This window comes from Benincasa hispida, chromosome 6 (assembly GCF_009727055.1).
Source record: "Benincasa hispida cultivar B227 chromosome 6, ASM972705v1, whole genome shotgun sequence".
NCBI classification, from domain to species: Eukaryota; Viridiplantae; Streptophyta; class Magnoliopsida; order Cucurbitales; family Cucurbitaceae; genus Benincasa; species Benincasa hispida.
Window position 1 is genome coordinate 46946503 of NC_052354.1, and position 18791 is coordinate 46965293.

General features: G+C 26.8%; 1 protein-coding gene across 1 annotated transcript; it reads right to left on the reverse strand.

Moving 5' to 3' along the window:
• Positions 1 to 557: 557 nt before the first annotated feature.
• LOC120080114 (cytokinin dehydrogenase 3-like) lies at positions 558 to 4717 on the reverse strand. The gene is made up of 5 exons (XM_039034674.1): positions 4019 to 4717; positions 3494 to 3621; positions 1896 to 2171; positions 1131 to 1399; positions 558 to 1032 (listed from the first exon to the last, which is right to left on the reverse strand). Exons 1-5 carry the CDS (start codon positions 4620 to 4622, stop codon positions 741 to 743), a joined length of 1569 nt encoding a protein of 522 aa, XP_038890602.1. The 5' UTR covers positions 4623 to 4717; the 3' UTR covers positions 558 to 740.
• Between the last annotated feature and the right edge of the window lie 14074 nt (positions 4718 to 18791).

Genomic DNA, 18791 nt, shown 5'->3' on the forward strand with positions numbered 1-18791 from the left:
AATTTTTAGAATACTGTATTTGCATTCGTTCTAATTCCAAAAATTGAATCTGAGTATCTCAACAATCAATCCTTACAAACCATAAAGGAAAATTGTAGTTAATTATATTTTTTTTTTAGCGCAATAATAATATATATTTATTATGTAAATTTGAACTTTCAATACATTTCAATTATACCACCATACTATGCAATACCAACTTTATCTAAATATATTTAGATAATTGGATAATTGCAATGGATAGCACATTTAGAAATAATAATTAAATGTATAACAACTTTAAATAGTTGCAAATATAGCAAAGTTAATAAATGATAGACTCTATTACTGATAATCTTATCAATAATATACACCATTGCTGATGGACTCCTATCGGTGATATAGTCATCACTGATACACTATATCACCGATACACTCTGAAAGTTGAATCTAAATTTTGCTATATATGTAAATTATTTTGTATTATTTTATAATTGTTAATACTTGACATAAACAATTATAGCTACTTTTTGAGACAAATGAATTCCAAAAAAGAAAAAAAAAAAAAAAAAAAAGTCTTAGATTGCTATATTTGCCATGACTCCTTTTATAATTTAGGGTTGAATTAGATACAATAATGCTGAAAATATATTATATAATTTAACCCCAACAATATTTTTTTTCTTTTTTGCGTAGCTATATATATATATATTTGCTTACACTGCGAGGAAAAATGAAAAATGAAAAATAAAAAATAAAATTCAGGAATTGAAAATGTTTTGTCCTGGAGAGAGAATATGTTTAGGGTCAAACTTGAATTTGTTATCTCGGAAAGTTGTCCATTTGGAACCAAAATGTTGGATCCATTGTGTCTGTGTTTTGTAATGTGGAAGATATTGTTTGATTTCAATGCCTGATTTCCCGCAATATTCCAATATCTCTTGGTTTTGTTCTTCAAACTTTTTCCAATCATCAAACCCACTTGAATGCAAAAACCCTATCGTGTAGAACACTTCTTCATCTGGTATTACTGTTGAGTTTCTATCGTCCCATCTACATTTGATAACAACGATTAGATGATATCATATTAAATTTGTCTTCATCAGTCAATTTAATCTTCAAAATCAACTGATGATTTAAGAACAACTTACTTGGATCGATTCATTGGATATATCAAGATAGGTCCTCTTGTTACGTTTCGTCTTAATACTATGTCCTTGAAAACACCCGATTCGAAATCCAAGATACGAGATCTTGGTACAAATAGATTCAACCATGGATGAGGAACATCCCATAACCCCTTAGATTTAAGCTTCAATTCTCCATTCCTAACCCTATTTAGAAATTCAACATATGTCACATCTTTCTCAAACTTGAACCCGCTCTCATAATCTAAGCCTTCTAGTAATACTTCAAGCTCCTACAATACAACATCAAAACAAAATAAGCATTATTAAGTAGAATCTTTAATTTGTTGTTCTAACAAATCATAGGGAAAATGTAGATTATTATTATTATTATATATATATATATTATCAAAATTAATTAGGTTATAATACCATTTTGATCTCTATACTTCAAGTTTTGTTTAATTTTAATCTGAATACCTTCAGTCCATATACTTTCAATAATTCTTAAATTTAGTCTCTAATGCTAGTTTATTGTTGATTTTTTTAAAATCTTTTGTTATATGCTATGTATATTTTGAAATATATTCACGTATTATATTTCTTTACATAAAAATTATTTATTATCATTTAATCATTTTTTTTTGTAAAGTTAACTTTGATCGACTAAATTTAAGATTTATTGAAACTATAAAGACTAAAATTAGACAATTGATAGCACGGAGAACCATGATGAACAAAATTTAAAATATATGAACCAAAATGGTAATATAAATAGTATAGTAGTACCTTATCTATCGTAGATTGAGTATGATCATCATAATATTTAACAACTTCAAGGCAATAAATGACAGAGTTTTGATTGGCCAGGGAGATTATTCTGGGATGATCGGACGGTGGAAAGAATGAGGAGCGCCAACTATCCGGTGAGCCATGATGCAGCAGAACCAAACCCTCCAAATAATTAAGTGCATTCGTTTGTTTCCTTCCATTCAATGAGATCAATCGCTCTTGGTCTTTTGTGAATGCGGAAAAGTTACTATACAGCATTCGTACCCATTTAACCTATACAAGCAATTAAATTAATTCCACAAAATATGAATATTGTATGCATTTATAATAATAATAATAATGATAATGATAAATTAATGGTCAAAGCATGCAGTTAAGAAAGGGTTAAACATGCGAATCGAGAATTAATTCGGGATTTGTCTGTATTACATATACGACACCGTTTTTGGTGGTTGGAAATGACAGAAACACTCACAAACAAAGACAAGGATATGTAGGGTTGTTTGGAAGCTTTCATTGGACAATCTACAGATACTTCCATACTTCTAATCAAAGTCAAACTATATATAATTTTATATATATTATAAAATTCAAAATAAGAAACACTACAAAAACTTCCAAACCACAGAAGAGAAAACACCCAAATATAACATATGCCATATGTCATATGGTCTTAAAATTCTCTACTTCAATAGTCATTCCAACAACAAATGAGTTTCTTATTTCAAACTTTGAAACACCCTTTTATCTCCAAAAATATTTAAATTTCCGTACCTTCCATAACTATTTCATTTTTAGTTTTTTTTTTTTTAAAAAAATTAAATATATTCCTTTATGTTTTAAACTCAATTCTTAATCAAATTCTAAAAATAAAAACAAGGTTTTAAAAACTTCTTTTTTTAATTTTCAATTTTTAACTTGAATTTTGGTAAAAAAAAAATAGAAAATATAACAAGAAATTTAGAGGTGGAAATAATGTTTGTAGGTTTAATTTTTAAATAACAAAATATCAAATAGTTATGGGCCTTAGTTTTTAGTTTTTGAAAATAAAGTTTATTTCTTCTCAATTTTTTACAATGATAAATTTATACCTCATTTGATGATGATTTACTTTTACACCTCATTTAATAACGATTTGATTTTTTTTTTTTTTTTTATCAAGTCTATCTCTTTCCAATTTCTTACCATGATTTTCATATTTTTTAAGTAAAAGTGTTAAATTTGCAACTAAATTTAGAATTTCCTTTTAAGAATTTTTTTTTTTAAGTTATCGAAATTTAGATTATTTTTTTAAAATATTGGAAAAAAAATAGATAATAAAACAATAAATTAAGACGATAAAAAGTGTGTTTATAGTTGGTAATTTTCACCTCAAATTTATATCTTTTAGTGATTATTAATTAGAGGATATGCAGACTTTTGAATCTACCTCCAAAGATTTTATGAAGCAGTCAACTGTGATGACTTCATTGAATAATTTCTTTCTTCTATTTTTTTTTTTTTACATGGTCTCACAATGAAATTAAATAAACAAACATTTGTTTTGTTTTTGGAAAATTTTGAAAAATATTAAATTAAAAAGGAAAAAAAAATACCCTAGTTGGAGCCGGTTCCAAAGCGATTCTTGCCCGAGCAATAATTCCAAATTGACCCAACCCTCCAAGAACCGCATGGAAAAGCTCAGAATTCCTTTTGGGAGAGCAAGTCACCATATTCCCTTTCCCTACAAAAAAAATAAAAATAAAATATAATTCCAATAAAATTAATTAAAATTAAATTAAAACCCCATAAAATCAATTGCATGCACGCAATGCAACCCAATAACTTAAGAGAAAAAAAAAAAAAAAAAAAGTCCACTAGAAACACCTGGTTTAATTTGAAGAATACACACACATAATATTTTTTTTATTTACATAATTAAATTTAGGTTTCAAACTAAGGGACCACCCAGTAACGAACATCTTCAATTTCTCACATCATTTAATGATAGGTAGAAAAATGTCTGTACTCAAACTTGTCGCCTTTCATAATATAATATAATGTGAACAAAAAGAAAAATAGATTTCATTTTTTTTTTTTAATAATATATACTAAGTTTACTAAATTAATTGTTTCCGTACCAGTAACGACATCCATCTCCACCACATTGCTGACCTGCGGACCGTACCGGAAACTCTGCCCGCTGATCCCTCCATTTGATAACGTCCCCCCGACCGTGATATACAAATAATCCGTCCACGAAACTGGCGTGACCCCATACGCCAACGTGGCATTCAACACGTCAATCCACAGCTGTTCCCCGCCAACATCAGCGTAAAATTCCCCCGTAGTCCAACGGCGGGAGACAACGATTCCGGGGGTTTTCCGATTCCGGCGAAGCGCCGACATGTCGATAACGACGCCGTTTTTGGCCATTGCTTGACCTCGTACGGAATGTCCTTGTCCTCTTGCGGCTATTTGAAACGGAGCGGAATTGTTGTAAGCATAAGAGATTAGGTGAACGACGCCGTTTATTGAGGATGGTTCGAGAACTGCAGCAGGGATTTCTTTAACCATGTTGCCGTAATCCGAGGAGGCTAAGGTTAAAGCTTCGGGATCGTGTCGGAGGGTGTTTGGTTGGTGGTTTAAGGCTGTCCATGCCTTGGATTTGTTTATGCTTGATTTTAAACGGCTTATGAAAAAAGTGATTATGAAATAAGCTGGAATTGGAAGATTCTCATTCATTTTCGGATCTGTAGAGAAAAATTCGAAAGATGAAGATGAAGATGAAGATGAACAAAAAGAAAATGGGTTTTAATGTGTTTGTTTGTTGGTAAGAAATTGGTGAGTTGCTAAGGGAATATTTATAGGGATTTACAGTCAACATAACGACAAAAACACTTTTTAAATTCAACCCTACACTTTATTTATTTCTTTATTTATTTCAAGCTATTAAACTACTAACATTCTAAGAATTCCCACTTTTCAATACGTTATGTAAATATAAAATCAAATCCTACAAAGTTTCATTCAACTTCCCACCTAATCAATTTGTGATTTTTAACTTTAATTTAATCATTTTAGAGATATTGTAGTCATTTAACCCAAAAAAAAACCCCGCCGTAATTTTCCTTGTCCAAGTCGTCTTTTGAGTCGTCGATCAAATAAATCTTGCCATTTGTAATTTTGTATTTAAGGGATCTTTTACCTTTAAAAATGTTTGGGTTAAAAGCGTCAATCAACTTTTAATTTTAAGTATCTATTATTTCAAAATCTAAAAAATAAAATTATTAATTAATTGGATATATTTAGTTTTCAGGTTAGAAATAAAACTCTAAACTTTCACTTTCGTGCCTAAATAAATATGAAAATTTTAAAATAATATAAAATATTTAAAGATTAAGTTTATAATTTTAAAAGATTAGTAGTCAAATAGTCACAAACCTCAAAGTTCAATAACCCATGCGTTCATTCACTTTCAAAATTGATATTTGATATTAATTTCTTCTCCTTTATTTAATGAAGCTTTGGCTTTCTTTTGTATATAGATTAGTAAAATCTAAAATATATATAATAAGGTAGAGAGCTATTTTTGATATTAGACTATTTACTGTATAGTAAGTAGTTCAACAGTAATTGATATGGTTTTTTAGCTTAGATGTTGAAGGTTCAATCTCATCCTTATAGTTGTTTTATTATACTCTCTACAATATATTAGAAATTTTATTGAAATTACAAGGACTTAATTACTTAAACACTTTCTTAAAAGTATTAAGATAAAAATAAAATTAAGATATTAAACCTGTAATTTGTATAGATGATCTAAAATTGGGTAGGTACGAATAGATTAGAATGAATTGGTTTGTTTTAGAAATATAAAAATGGAAAAGAGTTATCTTAAGTTTGGTTTGGTGAGGTCGAACTTGACGACGTCGTTGCGTTGAGTTTGTCTTCCTTTTTCGAAGATTCGCTACTCGGAAGGACTGACTTCGAGTTCGGATACTTTTATTTATTTACTTTCTAGAAATAAGAGTCATGAAATACACGCGCTACAAAAATTTAACATTTATTATTATTATTATTATTATTATTATTTTAAGGAAGAAGAGGAACACAGTGAAGATTCACATATGGCATTCCATTTCGTGGGGCCCACCAAAATGAACCGAAGCATTCGATCATTTTCGACCGTTCGATCCATTTCCACGGTCAAGATCAGTCAAGTTAGGTCAACTAACATTTTTATTAAAAAAAAGTTTCTATTTTTTTTTTCTTAAAAGTTAAAAAATCAAAGACGAAAAAATGGCAAAAAAGAAAGCATTCATTCCCCTTCTATATCTTGCATCTATAGTATTTTTGCCCAGGTGGATCTCTCTTTCATTTAATAAAAGCCTAGAATCTTGGGTTACTAATTGGTGGAATACTGGTCAATCCGAAATTTTTGTGAATGCTATTCAAGAAAAGAGTATTATAAAAAAAGTTATAGAATTAGAGGAACTCTTTCTCTCGGACGAAATGCTAAAGGAATACCCAGAAACACATCTACAAAAGCTTCGTATCGGAATCTACAAAGAAACGATCCAATTGATCAAGATGCAGAATGAGGATCGTATCCATACGATTTTGCACTTAACCATTATCTTTGATAACCATTTTTTTCCATTCTAGGTTTTTTCACAATTTTTTATTCATGGTTTTTATATTAGTGAGTAAATATTTAAATTTTTAGTCAAATTTCAAATTCCAAAAATAAGTTTTTATTATTTCTTTTTAGTTTTCAAAATGGTAGATGTTCAAAACTAGAAAAATAAGAAAAATTATATACATAAAATAGTAAAATTTTAATCTTTTTTTATAGAGACTGATAAAAGTCTATTAGTGTTTATCAGTAATAAAAACTGATAGAAGTCTATCACTGATAGAAGATGATAAAAATCTATCAATATCTATCAGTATTTTTTCTTTCTATTTCTGTAAATAGTTTGACATTTAAAATTCATTTTGATATTGAAAGCAATTATAAAATGTAAACAACAAAAACTTAAAAACCAATAAGAACTTCAAAAACAAAAAATAAAGAACCAATGTCTTGTTTAGTAACCATTTTTATTTTTCAATTTTGGTTTTTGAAAATTAAGTTTATTTCCTCTGTACTTAATGATTTGCATATTTATCAAGTACAATCGTTGAATTTTAGTCAAATTCCAAAAACAAAAACAATATTTTAGAATATAATTTTTTTTAGTTTTCAAATTTTGTCTTTATTTTTTAAACCATTAGTAAAAAGTAGATAACTAAAAAAGAAATTTGGAGGTAGAAAATTTGTATATAGACTTACTTTTCAAAAACAAAAACTAAAAATCAAATAGTTATAAAAAAAATAATTATGTAAACAACAAAAACTTAGAAACCAATACACGAAAGTAGTATTTATAAGCTTGATTTCAAATAGTAAAAATAAAAAATCAAATGATTATTAATTGAGTCTTAGTGTATCGTTAAATATATATTTTAAATTTTTATTTGATGATAGGACAATTCATTTTTAAATTTTTCAATTTTATCACCGCCATATTACACACAAAATTGGGTTTCAAAGACTTCCTATTTCAACGGTAAAATTTTGCGAATCAAATCTAGCTTATTAATTAAGATAAATTATAATAACTAATTTTGAATTGGGGTGATAGTTATAATTAAACCCTTATATTTTTAAGGGTAAAAATTAGGCCTTTGAATTTTTACAAATATTAAAATTTGACTCTCAAATTTACCATAGTAATAGAAATTAAACTTTCAAATTAGAAAAATTAAACCCTCAAACATATATAATTGTTACAATTTTTACAAGTATATAACTTTGAGATTCCAATTTTAATACTTATCTAAATTTGAGGGTTCGATTTTTATAATTGAAAGTTGAAGGATATAATTGCAACTACTATAAGGTAATATTTTGAATTTGAAAAAATAATAATAACAACACACATTTTAAATATGGGTCGGCAAATTAAATATGAGGCGACGGGAGCATAGAACAATTCTTTATAAAAGGAAAATGAAAATAGTTTCATAAATTGAATAGTATAGAGAATAATTGAAAATATAATGTTTGGGGTAGCAAACGTAAATTAAGGTTGTAATGTCGAGTACTATGGTATGTACGAAAGCTGCATAGCAACTAGAATGGACATACTCCAATGTACTTATTCATCGAGTTTTAGACATGCTTCAGACACATCAATCAATAGTTTTTCCTATTTTATTTTTAATTTATTTATCGATTATCGATTATTAATTATTTATTTTTCCATTTCTTCTCCCCTGGTTATGTGACACGTCTGCTCAAATTGGGACAAACTTTGAACCTTAGGACGACTATATGTTGTCCTTATAAATCCTAACTTGTTTTTCACATACCTAAGATTTTGTACATTACCAATCTGGAAAAGATACCATTGTTTTTCTTTTTTCTTTTTTTAATAATTTTATTGTGCATTGATTAATTCATTTCATATTTATATATATTAGACCTGATGATGACCAAAATAAACATAGTTTAGTAGTAATTTACCTGTATGGTGGAGATTCTGATTTTTTCTACCCCTACTTGTTGAACTAAAAAAACATATTGGACCATGATGCAAACTGAATTATTATTTACCTATCTGGATTTCTAAAATGCAATTGTAGGATGAATAATTGAACTTCTGACTTTTTTATCAGAATGTCTGTCAATATCACTGAGCTAAGCTCACTTTGGCAAATGTGATATGATATTATTCACTTTGTAATATAAACACATCGTAACTTGTTTTTAGATATCCAACGAGCCTCGTATCAATGTTTTATAGTCATGATCCCAACATTGATTGGGTGAAGTTATAACTTTTATTACAATGATTCCCTAGTTTTGCGCCAATACAACTCAATAGACAAAACCAAATCCATAAAACTATCAGAAGAAGAAGGGGAATCATTACAGAAACGCTTATCACGATCACCCCATAATGTCTAGAAGAAAGTATGCAAAATAGCCGGTCAAACAGCTTTCTTATTACCATAAAAAGAATGGCCCACCAAAAGAGAAGCCAAGATGTCAAAAATATTGTCAGAATAGGCTAAAGACCAATAAAAAAAATATCGAGAATAACATGCCAAAATCAAGAGGCAAAGGAACAATACGTAAATAGATAAGTTGGGGACTCATAATGGCTATGACACATAAACATCGAGATAAAGAGATAGACATATTATATTGATCGTCTGAATATTGTCAATATTGTTGATCGTCTTCAATGTCATATACTTTATGTGTCTATCTCTTTTATCTTTAATCTTTAAATGGTAAGAGAAAAAAAAAAACATAACTTCTACAAATAAAAATTAAAAAAAAAAAATCGTTATAAAAAATGAGATATTGAGTTTTCATATATAAAAAATTGGCCATGGAAGACACTCCATGGATGCTCGAACTTTCTCTTTCAATAATTTTGGGGCAAGATAGATAATATGCATAAACGAGATCTTTAGGTCAAAGATTATTTGTTGAATAATGAGTAAGTTGCCAATTTATTCAAAATTTTGTAAACAAATAGCCATCGCCTCCTTCTCTCTCATATTTTATATCCTACATTTTTTAAACTATTAGCTGGGTCTCTCAATCCCTCAAACCCTATAATATAAATTTTAATATTTTTTTTAATATTTTTTTTCAAGGTTTGATTGGATTAAAAAAATTTGAAATTGAGCTGCTGATAATATCAAAATCTCAAAGTTCTATTTAATAGTTGTTTTTGTGATATTAAAAATGTAATCTTTGAGATGCATGTGCACAACGCATGTTAATAATGGTCCTGTCTTTTCAAAATCTTTTAATATATTATATAGTTCGGTATCGTAGCAACCACTATAATATATATTTTTTGTGCTATAAAGTTAAAGAAAATAATAATAATAATAATAATAATAAAATTTACGCCACAAAACGCACGGTTCAAACCTCAGGTCTTCCATTATAAATAAGAAAAAAAAAATCAGAAATATGATTATTTTTTGTACACTTTTCAAGTTTCTCATCAATAAGTTTGGAGACTTGTCTTCCTTCAGTCATAATTTCGTTTAATAGTACGGGGCGAGATAACAATCTCTATATATTTAAATAACATAATTTTATTATTTTAATGGTAAAATTATGTTTAGTTAAAAAGACATGTGATAAAGATAAAAAGACGGTGCGTTTTATCTTCATAATTTCCATTGTACTTGAACATTTGATATCATACTCTTAGACAATTTTTTTTATAAAATAATTTGAGGCAATAATTTTCAATAAAGTTAAAATCACCTTTTTAAAAGTAATTAAAAAAACTAATTTAGAATTAATTTTCTCCGTGTATAACCAAACACCAAATTATGTTATTATTATTAAATATTTTCCATCGTGATATTTATAATAAAAATATTTGTGCTAAAATTTATTATTTAAAAAAACACGTGTAGCCAAGCCACCACTTTAAATATGCATAATTTTATTTTGAGACTAGACATAAAAGGATTGTTTTTAACTGATGAATACGTACCTTTATTTGGTCGAAAACTATGAACTAAATTCAAAATTACCACTAAAATATAAATTGATTCATATCAAGTAAAAATAAAATCATAAAATCATATACATATATATACACACACAAATATATAAAAAAGACCATCAAATAATATAAATTGCTGGCAATATCTTCATGAAAACAACTAAGCAATGCCTTCCCCACATGCCCAAATAGTGACTTGTTTGGTTTTCAACCTTAAAAATGATATAAAAGAAGATGGTTAGTTGCTCTAAAAATATTGGTTTTATTAAAAGAACCAAACAAAGGTATAATAATTATAAGAGATTTTTACTTAAAACATCCTCTTTACGTCACATATTTCAAAAATATCTTTAAATTTGATTTTTTTTTTTTAATAAAGGTTTTTAGTTTTTAGTTTTTTTTTTTTTGACAAATTTACCCTTTTTTATTATTTTTATTCTCAATTTTTATATATATTTCCTTATTTTCGGAACTTTCTTAGTGTTGGAGAGGGAAACTGCATTTGTTATGGAGAGAGAAAATGTATTTAATATGATTTTTTTTTCATATTTTCAAATGGAAAGAGAAAATCCATTTATTTCTTGAGATTTTCCTCTTTATTTAATTTAATTGGAGAGAGAAAATGCATTTAATGAAGTTTTATTTTTATTTTTTGTTGGTTTCACGTATTTTTTTTACGAATTCATGACTATTAAAAATATACCTCAGAACATTTGGTTAGATATTTGAAAATATTCTAATTAATATATAAAATATACTAGAGTATATAAATTAGAGATTGATTCAATACTTGACATAAATCACTGTATAAACTAATATATAAAATGTACTACGATATATAAATAATATTGGCTTAATGTTAGACATAAATCACAGTATATAACATAAATTTCATTTACAGTATTCTCACTTAATTTTTATATTCTAACATATACCTTGAAACATTATCAATATACCTTGCAACATATACAAAATTATGATTAGTAGATATTACAATATATAAAATTAAGAGTATATATTGTTTAATTGAATTTCTTCATCAGTTATCAAACAATATATAAATCTCATATTAACTTAATGTTCAAAATAAATCACAGAATATATCAAATAAACAATGGTATATACAACAATATATAATTCACATATATCAAGTAAAAGAATGCATATTCTCTTAGAGGTTTATAACATATATATATGTAGGGTTAAAAAAAAAAGAAAAGAAAAGAAAAGAAAAGTTCTCCTTAACGTCGAACTGGTGAACGGCGGTGGCGGCAGTCGACCGAGTCTGACGAGCGAATCGCGGCAGCGGAGGGGTGTGAAATCACCAGAAGGAGATAAGAGAGGGAGGAGGAAGGAGGAAGAAAGGGGAAGTGGATGAGTCAATGATTTTTCTTTTTAAAAAAGAAACATTAATGGGCGTGAGACCCTAAGCCTTTGCATGGAGGAGAGAGAATCACAATTGTGTGTATAGAATGTTTAAGACATTAATGTAATATAACCCCTATTTTAAGGTCTTTTATGTTGAAACCTCTAATTATACTCACAAAAACAATCGGGAAAACAACCAATAAAAAAAGTACCCTTCACCTACTCATCAAAGATGAGAGGAAGAATACAATAAAAAAAGTCATCCTTTTAGAAAAACGAAAAGTCCTTAAAATATGTCAAAACTATAATAGCATGGATAGTTTTGTTCTCGATAAAAATGAGTTGAGAGTTTATTACAAAGATGGTACATATTCTCTTTATTGAAAAACTTCTTTTACTTACCTTTGAACAAAAAGGCAAAAATTCTATCTAACCTCGTGTAGTTTGCTTTCTATCACAATTACTAGCTTTCCAGCTGAATTATATTATTATTATATTTAATTAAAAGAAATTCCTTCTTGTTTCAATAGCAAAATTCGAAGTTGACCTTTTCCACTTTTGGCCTACCATAATAGAACTTGGACTGAATTAATTTAGTCTTAAAGCATATTAGACTTTAATAGTACTCTCTCTTGTATCGTATTTACCAATTTTTTAAAATACTACAATTTATCATAAAGGAAAAATAATTATTATTATCTTAAAATGACAAAATTACTTAAAACATTTATAAATAAAACAAAATTTCACTGATTATCAATGGGAGACAATGAAATTTTGTTATATTTATAAATAAATTGCTATTTTTTTATATTTGAAAACAACATTATTGGAAATAATATGATTGATAGATTAACCTACATTAGTCTAAGCTTAATTTTAGTTTGATTTTATGATTTTAAAAGGTTTGGTTTGATCCTAAAAATAATTTATAGATCATTTTCTACACATCCATTTCTTCTCCTATATTTTACTTATCCCTTCATTATATTCAAATAAATTAGAAAGTATCAACTCATTGGCACCTACATTATACTCAAATGACGTGACATTTTAGATTAAATCGTATAGATTATAATATATATATCTATATTTTTAAAAAAGGTAGGAATCAAATTAGAACATTAATTCACTCTAGACTGTAAATATCGAACTAGACTTTTCAAATTATTAATAGGTAATATTAAAAATTTTAAAAACTTTCAACCTAACCATACGGACAATAATAAAACTTTTTATAATATAGAAACAAATTGGTGTTCAGTTTTGAAATTTACGTATATCTATTACATACCGTCACAAGTCACAGACTATATTGTATTGAGATAATTATGTAGTATTACCTATATCTGGAGGTAGTGTACCCTAAGAAAAAAAACCTATTGATATGAAGTTAAACAATACAACGTATTACTTATATGTTGAAAAGAATCTATACATAGTCTAACAAACAATATAGCTTTTCGTGAACAATAATTTAGATTTCTCCTAAGTGTGAAACTCTCTCTCAACTGTAGTCATAATGTTTCCTTATTTTGTAAGAATAACCCTTCAAATGAATAGATTAGGTCCCCAAAAATGTGAAAATCGCTTTCATTAAATACTTTATTTCACACCAAAATAGTCTAGAGAACATCTCAAGACTAATGGACAAAAAGCCTCTCAAAGACTCAAACGATTCTACAATATATTTAGATTACAACTTAGTCTCAATGATCATAGCAAAATCTCATAGAATGAGATATCCACACCGCTTCTATTAGTTCATAGACAACAATCTTCACTCTTTACTTAGTTCCCAAGAGAAATGACACTAAACCAAAAGGTATATTCGAAAGTAACAACCCTAACTGATGAAGAACACACAACTAAATACTACACCTTCTTTAAGAAATTATTAAATATGAATGGGGATATTTTCAACCACCAAGAGAAGGAAAAAAAAAAAAAAAAAAAAAACAAAGGAACCAACGTAAACTTAGATTAACAATTTAGTCCTCGGCTATTTTGTAACTATATTAAAAATGATTGATATGACATAATATTAATTAAGTGTACTAACCAAAAAATTAAATTAAAATAATTTTCAAAACTAAAATATATGTTTAGCTCCATAATTTAACTAAAACATAGGGGATTTAGTTTGTTCGTAGGGCAGGGACTGGGTTGGTCAAGGGGAAAAAAAACGAAGAAATTAATATTATTGTTGAGAATCTTGTATTGCATTATTTGATTGGAGAGAGAATAGTTTTTTTTTCCTTCTTCTTTTTTGGAGAGATACCGAAATCTTTATGGGGACGACAAAGAGAAGGCCAGAGGCAAAGCCACTGCCAGCCAGCCTACAACAACATCACGTGGTCCAATAATCCACCGTCAATCTTTTGTCATTTCTTTTTACTTTTTTAAATTAATTTGTTTTATTATAATTATTTCAAAGATTACACATTATCATTTCCAAATTATTTTATTAACTTTTTTAATACTATAAATTTATATTTAAAATATAATAACAACAATAATAATATGGTTTAGTTTATCTTCGTACGATATAGACTCTACGTGTCTAATTTGTGTAATTATTAATAGAACCAAATAACAAGATAAAATGTGTATTCATTAGAACTTGAATATATAAAAAATCTCATTATATATATATATATTTACTAAGATTGTGTTGGACAACACATTAATGTTTTGGACATATGAAAATGGAGAAGAAAATAAAAATGGACCAAAATTGTTAATGCAAAAATTGAGGAAAAAAAGTGCATATAAACCTTTCATGTGGTAGTAGTATTAAATTTGTAACGTGATAAGAGAAGATCTATAAAACAAGGAAAAATAACTATAATGTTAAAGTTAGAAATCGAGAATGTCTTGAAAGTAAAGAACTATAATGAATAAAACTTGTAGAATACAAAATTAATTAAATAAATGCTCGACATGTTGTTGGGTTCGAAAATTTTGTTGGCTTTTTATTCTTCCAATTTGGAAGATATTAAATAACGTTGTTAATCTTTCGGTTTGTTGGAATTGAAGTTTGGATGTAATTATTGGTGACTTGTTGTTTCTTTTGCATTCAAGTGGGTTTTTATAATTTTTTTTAAAAAATCTCATACATGCACACACATGCATGAACACCCATAAAATTTATTACTTTTTTTAATAAATAAAAATAAATATTAAGAATTTAATTATAAATAATAAATAAGATGGTTATCAAAATGTGATTTAAATATATATATAAAAAAAATCTCAATTTACGTGGAAAATGAAAGAGGTAAATGTTATAATTATGAATGGAGGAGAAAATTGGAAGAGGAAGAATGAAAGACAAGGGGGGTCCACTTGGGCAAGTTGCCTGCTTGGCTGGGTGCTGCCTGTACTGTGGGGTGCGTTACAGCCATACCTTACTTCACCAGACAAGATGTAGAGTGAGAAAAATAAACTTTTTTCTCGGAAAAATTGGATTGGTATATAGTAGGTTTAAAAATATTTATCCAACTATTGTAATTTTGAAAGCATTTATAAAAATATTATAGTAACATTCGAATTTGTTTTTTTTTTTTTAATATATATATATATATTCACTCGACCCGTTTGGTTTTTTATTTTTTTTATAATGGTTCAGTGTTTAAGTTTATTTTTTCCATTTTTATTTTTTTTTATTATTTTAATGTTGTCGAGTGTATTGATGGACTTCTCAATTTTGTTTAGACTTTTTTTTGTTAATAATTTGTTTTGATATACTTTCATAAAGAAAGCAGACTAAATATATAGCAGAGTTTCTGTATGTAGTCAATAGGCAAAATTTAATTGAGTTTAATAGTTTGTTTTTATTTTTTTTCTCTTTCCATAAAGCAGACTAAATATATAGCAGAGTTTATTAAAATTTACCGTTTCATTTTTTAATAATAAAAAAAATGTATTTTATTAATAATAAAATAAGAGAGATATTCCGTCGATTTATTGGTTTGATGTCAACCTAAAATCGAACCAAACCAATGATTTTGTAAAAGAGGGATTAAAACCAATGTCCAATAAATAACAAAATCAATGGATTGATTTTTATTTTTATTTTTTGTTTTTATTGATTTGGTTATTGGTTTTTTCATTATTAACCGTTCTAACTTAGAGACATGGTAGAAAATAACAAATTCTCAATATCTTTTCTTCCAAATTTAAACTATTATTCATAATGGAAAAATAATAAAATGTAAATTAAAATGTCTATATCAATCCAATAATTTAATGTTTTGCATTCATTTAAAAATAATAACAAAAAAATTAACGTGTCCCACAAGATAGACATCGTCGATCTCAAGCTGATTGTCGTAATATTGCAACTTTTGAAAGTATAGGATATTTTTGAATTAAAAACAAAAGTTTATGGGTAAATGTTATAATTTAGCCTATTATTATAGGAATGGATGTAATCTTGAGTTGCTTCTGTATCGTATGAACCAATTGAAACACTCATTGCAGTAAATCTTTTTATGATCGCACTACAAGTGTCCAACTGCACCCATGTCTTTTTGAATGTATTAAAATCACTTTTTCCAAAAGAAATGGTATAAATGTAATAAATAGAAAATCAGAAGGGTATATTAGTCTAAAAATGTTTATTTTTAAATCCTTGCTTTTTAATATAGTATAGATTAAACTATAATACTAAATTTTTTTTAAAAAACTCAAGTTAGTAATATTGTGCTAAAAAATAACTTTAATCTATAGGTTCATTATGTCCCCTATTAACTTATTAATAAGTTAAAACAAGAATCAACAATTTGGAATAATTTGAATTGTTCAAATTATACGAGAGAAACATGGACTAATTGAATAAGATACAATTAATATACAATCTTTAGAGAAGAAAAACTCTCAATCTTTACGTAAATGATTTTCTTCTTTCCCGTAACATTTCCTTTCCAAAAGAAAAAGGATTTCACCATCCTAATTTTTTTATTTTGTATTGTATATAACTATTTTTATTTCGTACTAAAAACTTGTTTCATACTTTTCATTCTTTTTTTCATTTATATTTTTTTTGACTTATTCTATATTAGTCTACATATTTTCAAATTAATGGGACGATTTTCTTTAATAAAGATAAAAAGGATTATTATCGTCTATCTAGTTCTTTTAAAAAAGGTTATCTTCAAATTATAATGAGAAAGTAGTTAAAAAATTATTTAAATTGGAATTTTTGAAAGTATATAAATTAAAATAGAATAGTCCTGATAATACAAAAATCAAAATAATATTTTGTTTAGTTTTTATTTCATTGATAAACTTAAATTTATTAAATGAATATAAATCTTATTTATTAAGTAAGACGATGGGATTAAAAAGTTTAAGCATAAATATAAGAATCTAGTTTTTACTATAAGGAGTGTAAATCATTTATAAATATATTATTATATAAGAAGAATGAGGGATTCAGTAAAATGGTTCGTTAACATATAATTTATGCTAATATCTCATTAAGGTCTAAATTACTCTTTTTTCTTTTTAATTTCAAAAAGTATTTTTATTATTTAAATTTAAATCTTTCTATCACAAAATTTAAGTTTTTATTATCAAATTTAACCTTCAAGTATGGTATATAAAAAAATAAAAGGAAAAAAAAATTGAAAGCAATTGGATTCCAACGAGGAACATAGAAGGAAAGACGAGCCTTGGACAGAGGGCAATGCCAACGGGCCAAAAATCTTTTTCGGTAGACTAATGCTTCAGCTTTATTTATATATATATATATAATAATCATTCAATGATCGATTATCAAAATTTTATAGGTTCTAATATTCACTCATATTGAACTCAAAAGATATCGATAAAACTGTTTGATTCATGAAAAAATTACTGAATTATTGATACGTAAAATTCAGGTCAAGTGACTTTTGTTTACACAATATACAAAGTATGAATAATAGGTTGTTGGACTTGGACAATCATTTCTTTACGATTGATCTTCGTAATGATATGATGTTGTCTATTTTGAAACTATATGATTCATCAATAAAGATGTTGGTTTTATTGTAAAAACAATAATTCTTACTCGCTTCTAATCAATGTAACAGTAATGATAACAAAAACGGTAATAATAACAATAATTATAATGGTAACAGTAAATGTGACAACATTGATAATTATAAGTAAATGAGATCAAAAGTAATCTAATTATATTTGTGATTTAAGCTTATTACAATTGATTTATCAATGAAATTCTATTTCAATTACACTAATTTTGATCACGGTCGAGTAAACGTGACCTTAAGTATATAAGAAATTGATGAAGGAAGAAAAATGTTGAAAAATGGAAAAATGGATATTGTATTAATAAAAGGGTTGGTCCCACTTACAAATAGAGAGGCAGGAAAACAGAGGGAATCACTGCATGATTTTTTGCCATCAACTTCAAGTACTATACGTACTCATTTTCGTCTATCTATGTCATGACTTTGTCCCCTCTATACTCTCTCCCTCCCAAGTTTCTTCATTTTCCATTTCTAAAATTATATCTAATAGTCAATGGTCTTCTTTTTTTAAGTTTGAACAAATTTTAATAGTAATAATTAGTTTGTGAATTTTTCATTTTTTTTTTTTTTTTTGTTGAATATAGTACTCTCATCTATCCTATATATTAAATACAATGGTGAAAAATCAATGTCCACATACTTTAATGTTTCATTTTGACCCTTGAGACGTTAATGAAATTGCCTTTTTTCCACAAAAAAAAAGATCAATTGATGTATGTAACACTTTTTAAAGCTAAAAGTCGAGTTTCTATTCGTTGATTTTTTTTTTTTTTTTACTTTTGAAATTTGTCATGAATTGTCTAATTTTGGTAAATTCCTTAAATATGAAATTGATTTTCCAAACATAGTTTAGGAATGACCTTATATTTAGCGGTCAATTTTTTTTTTCCATAAAAATGCTCCACAATTAAAAA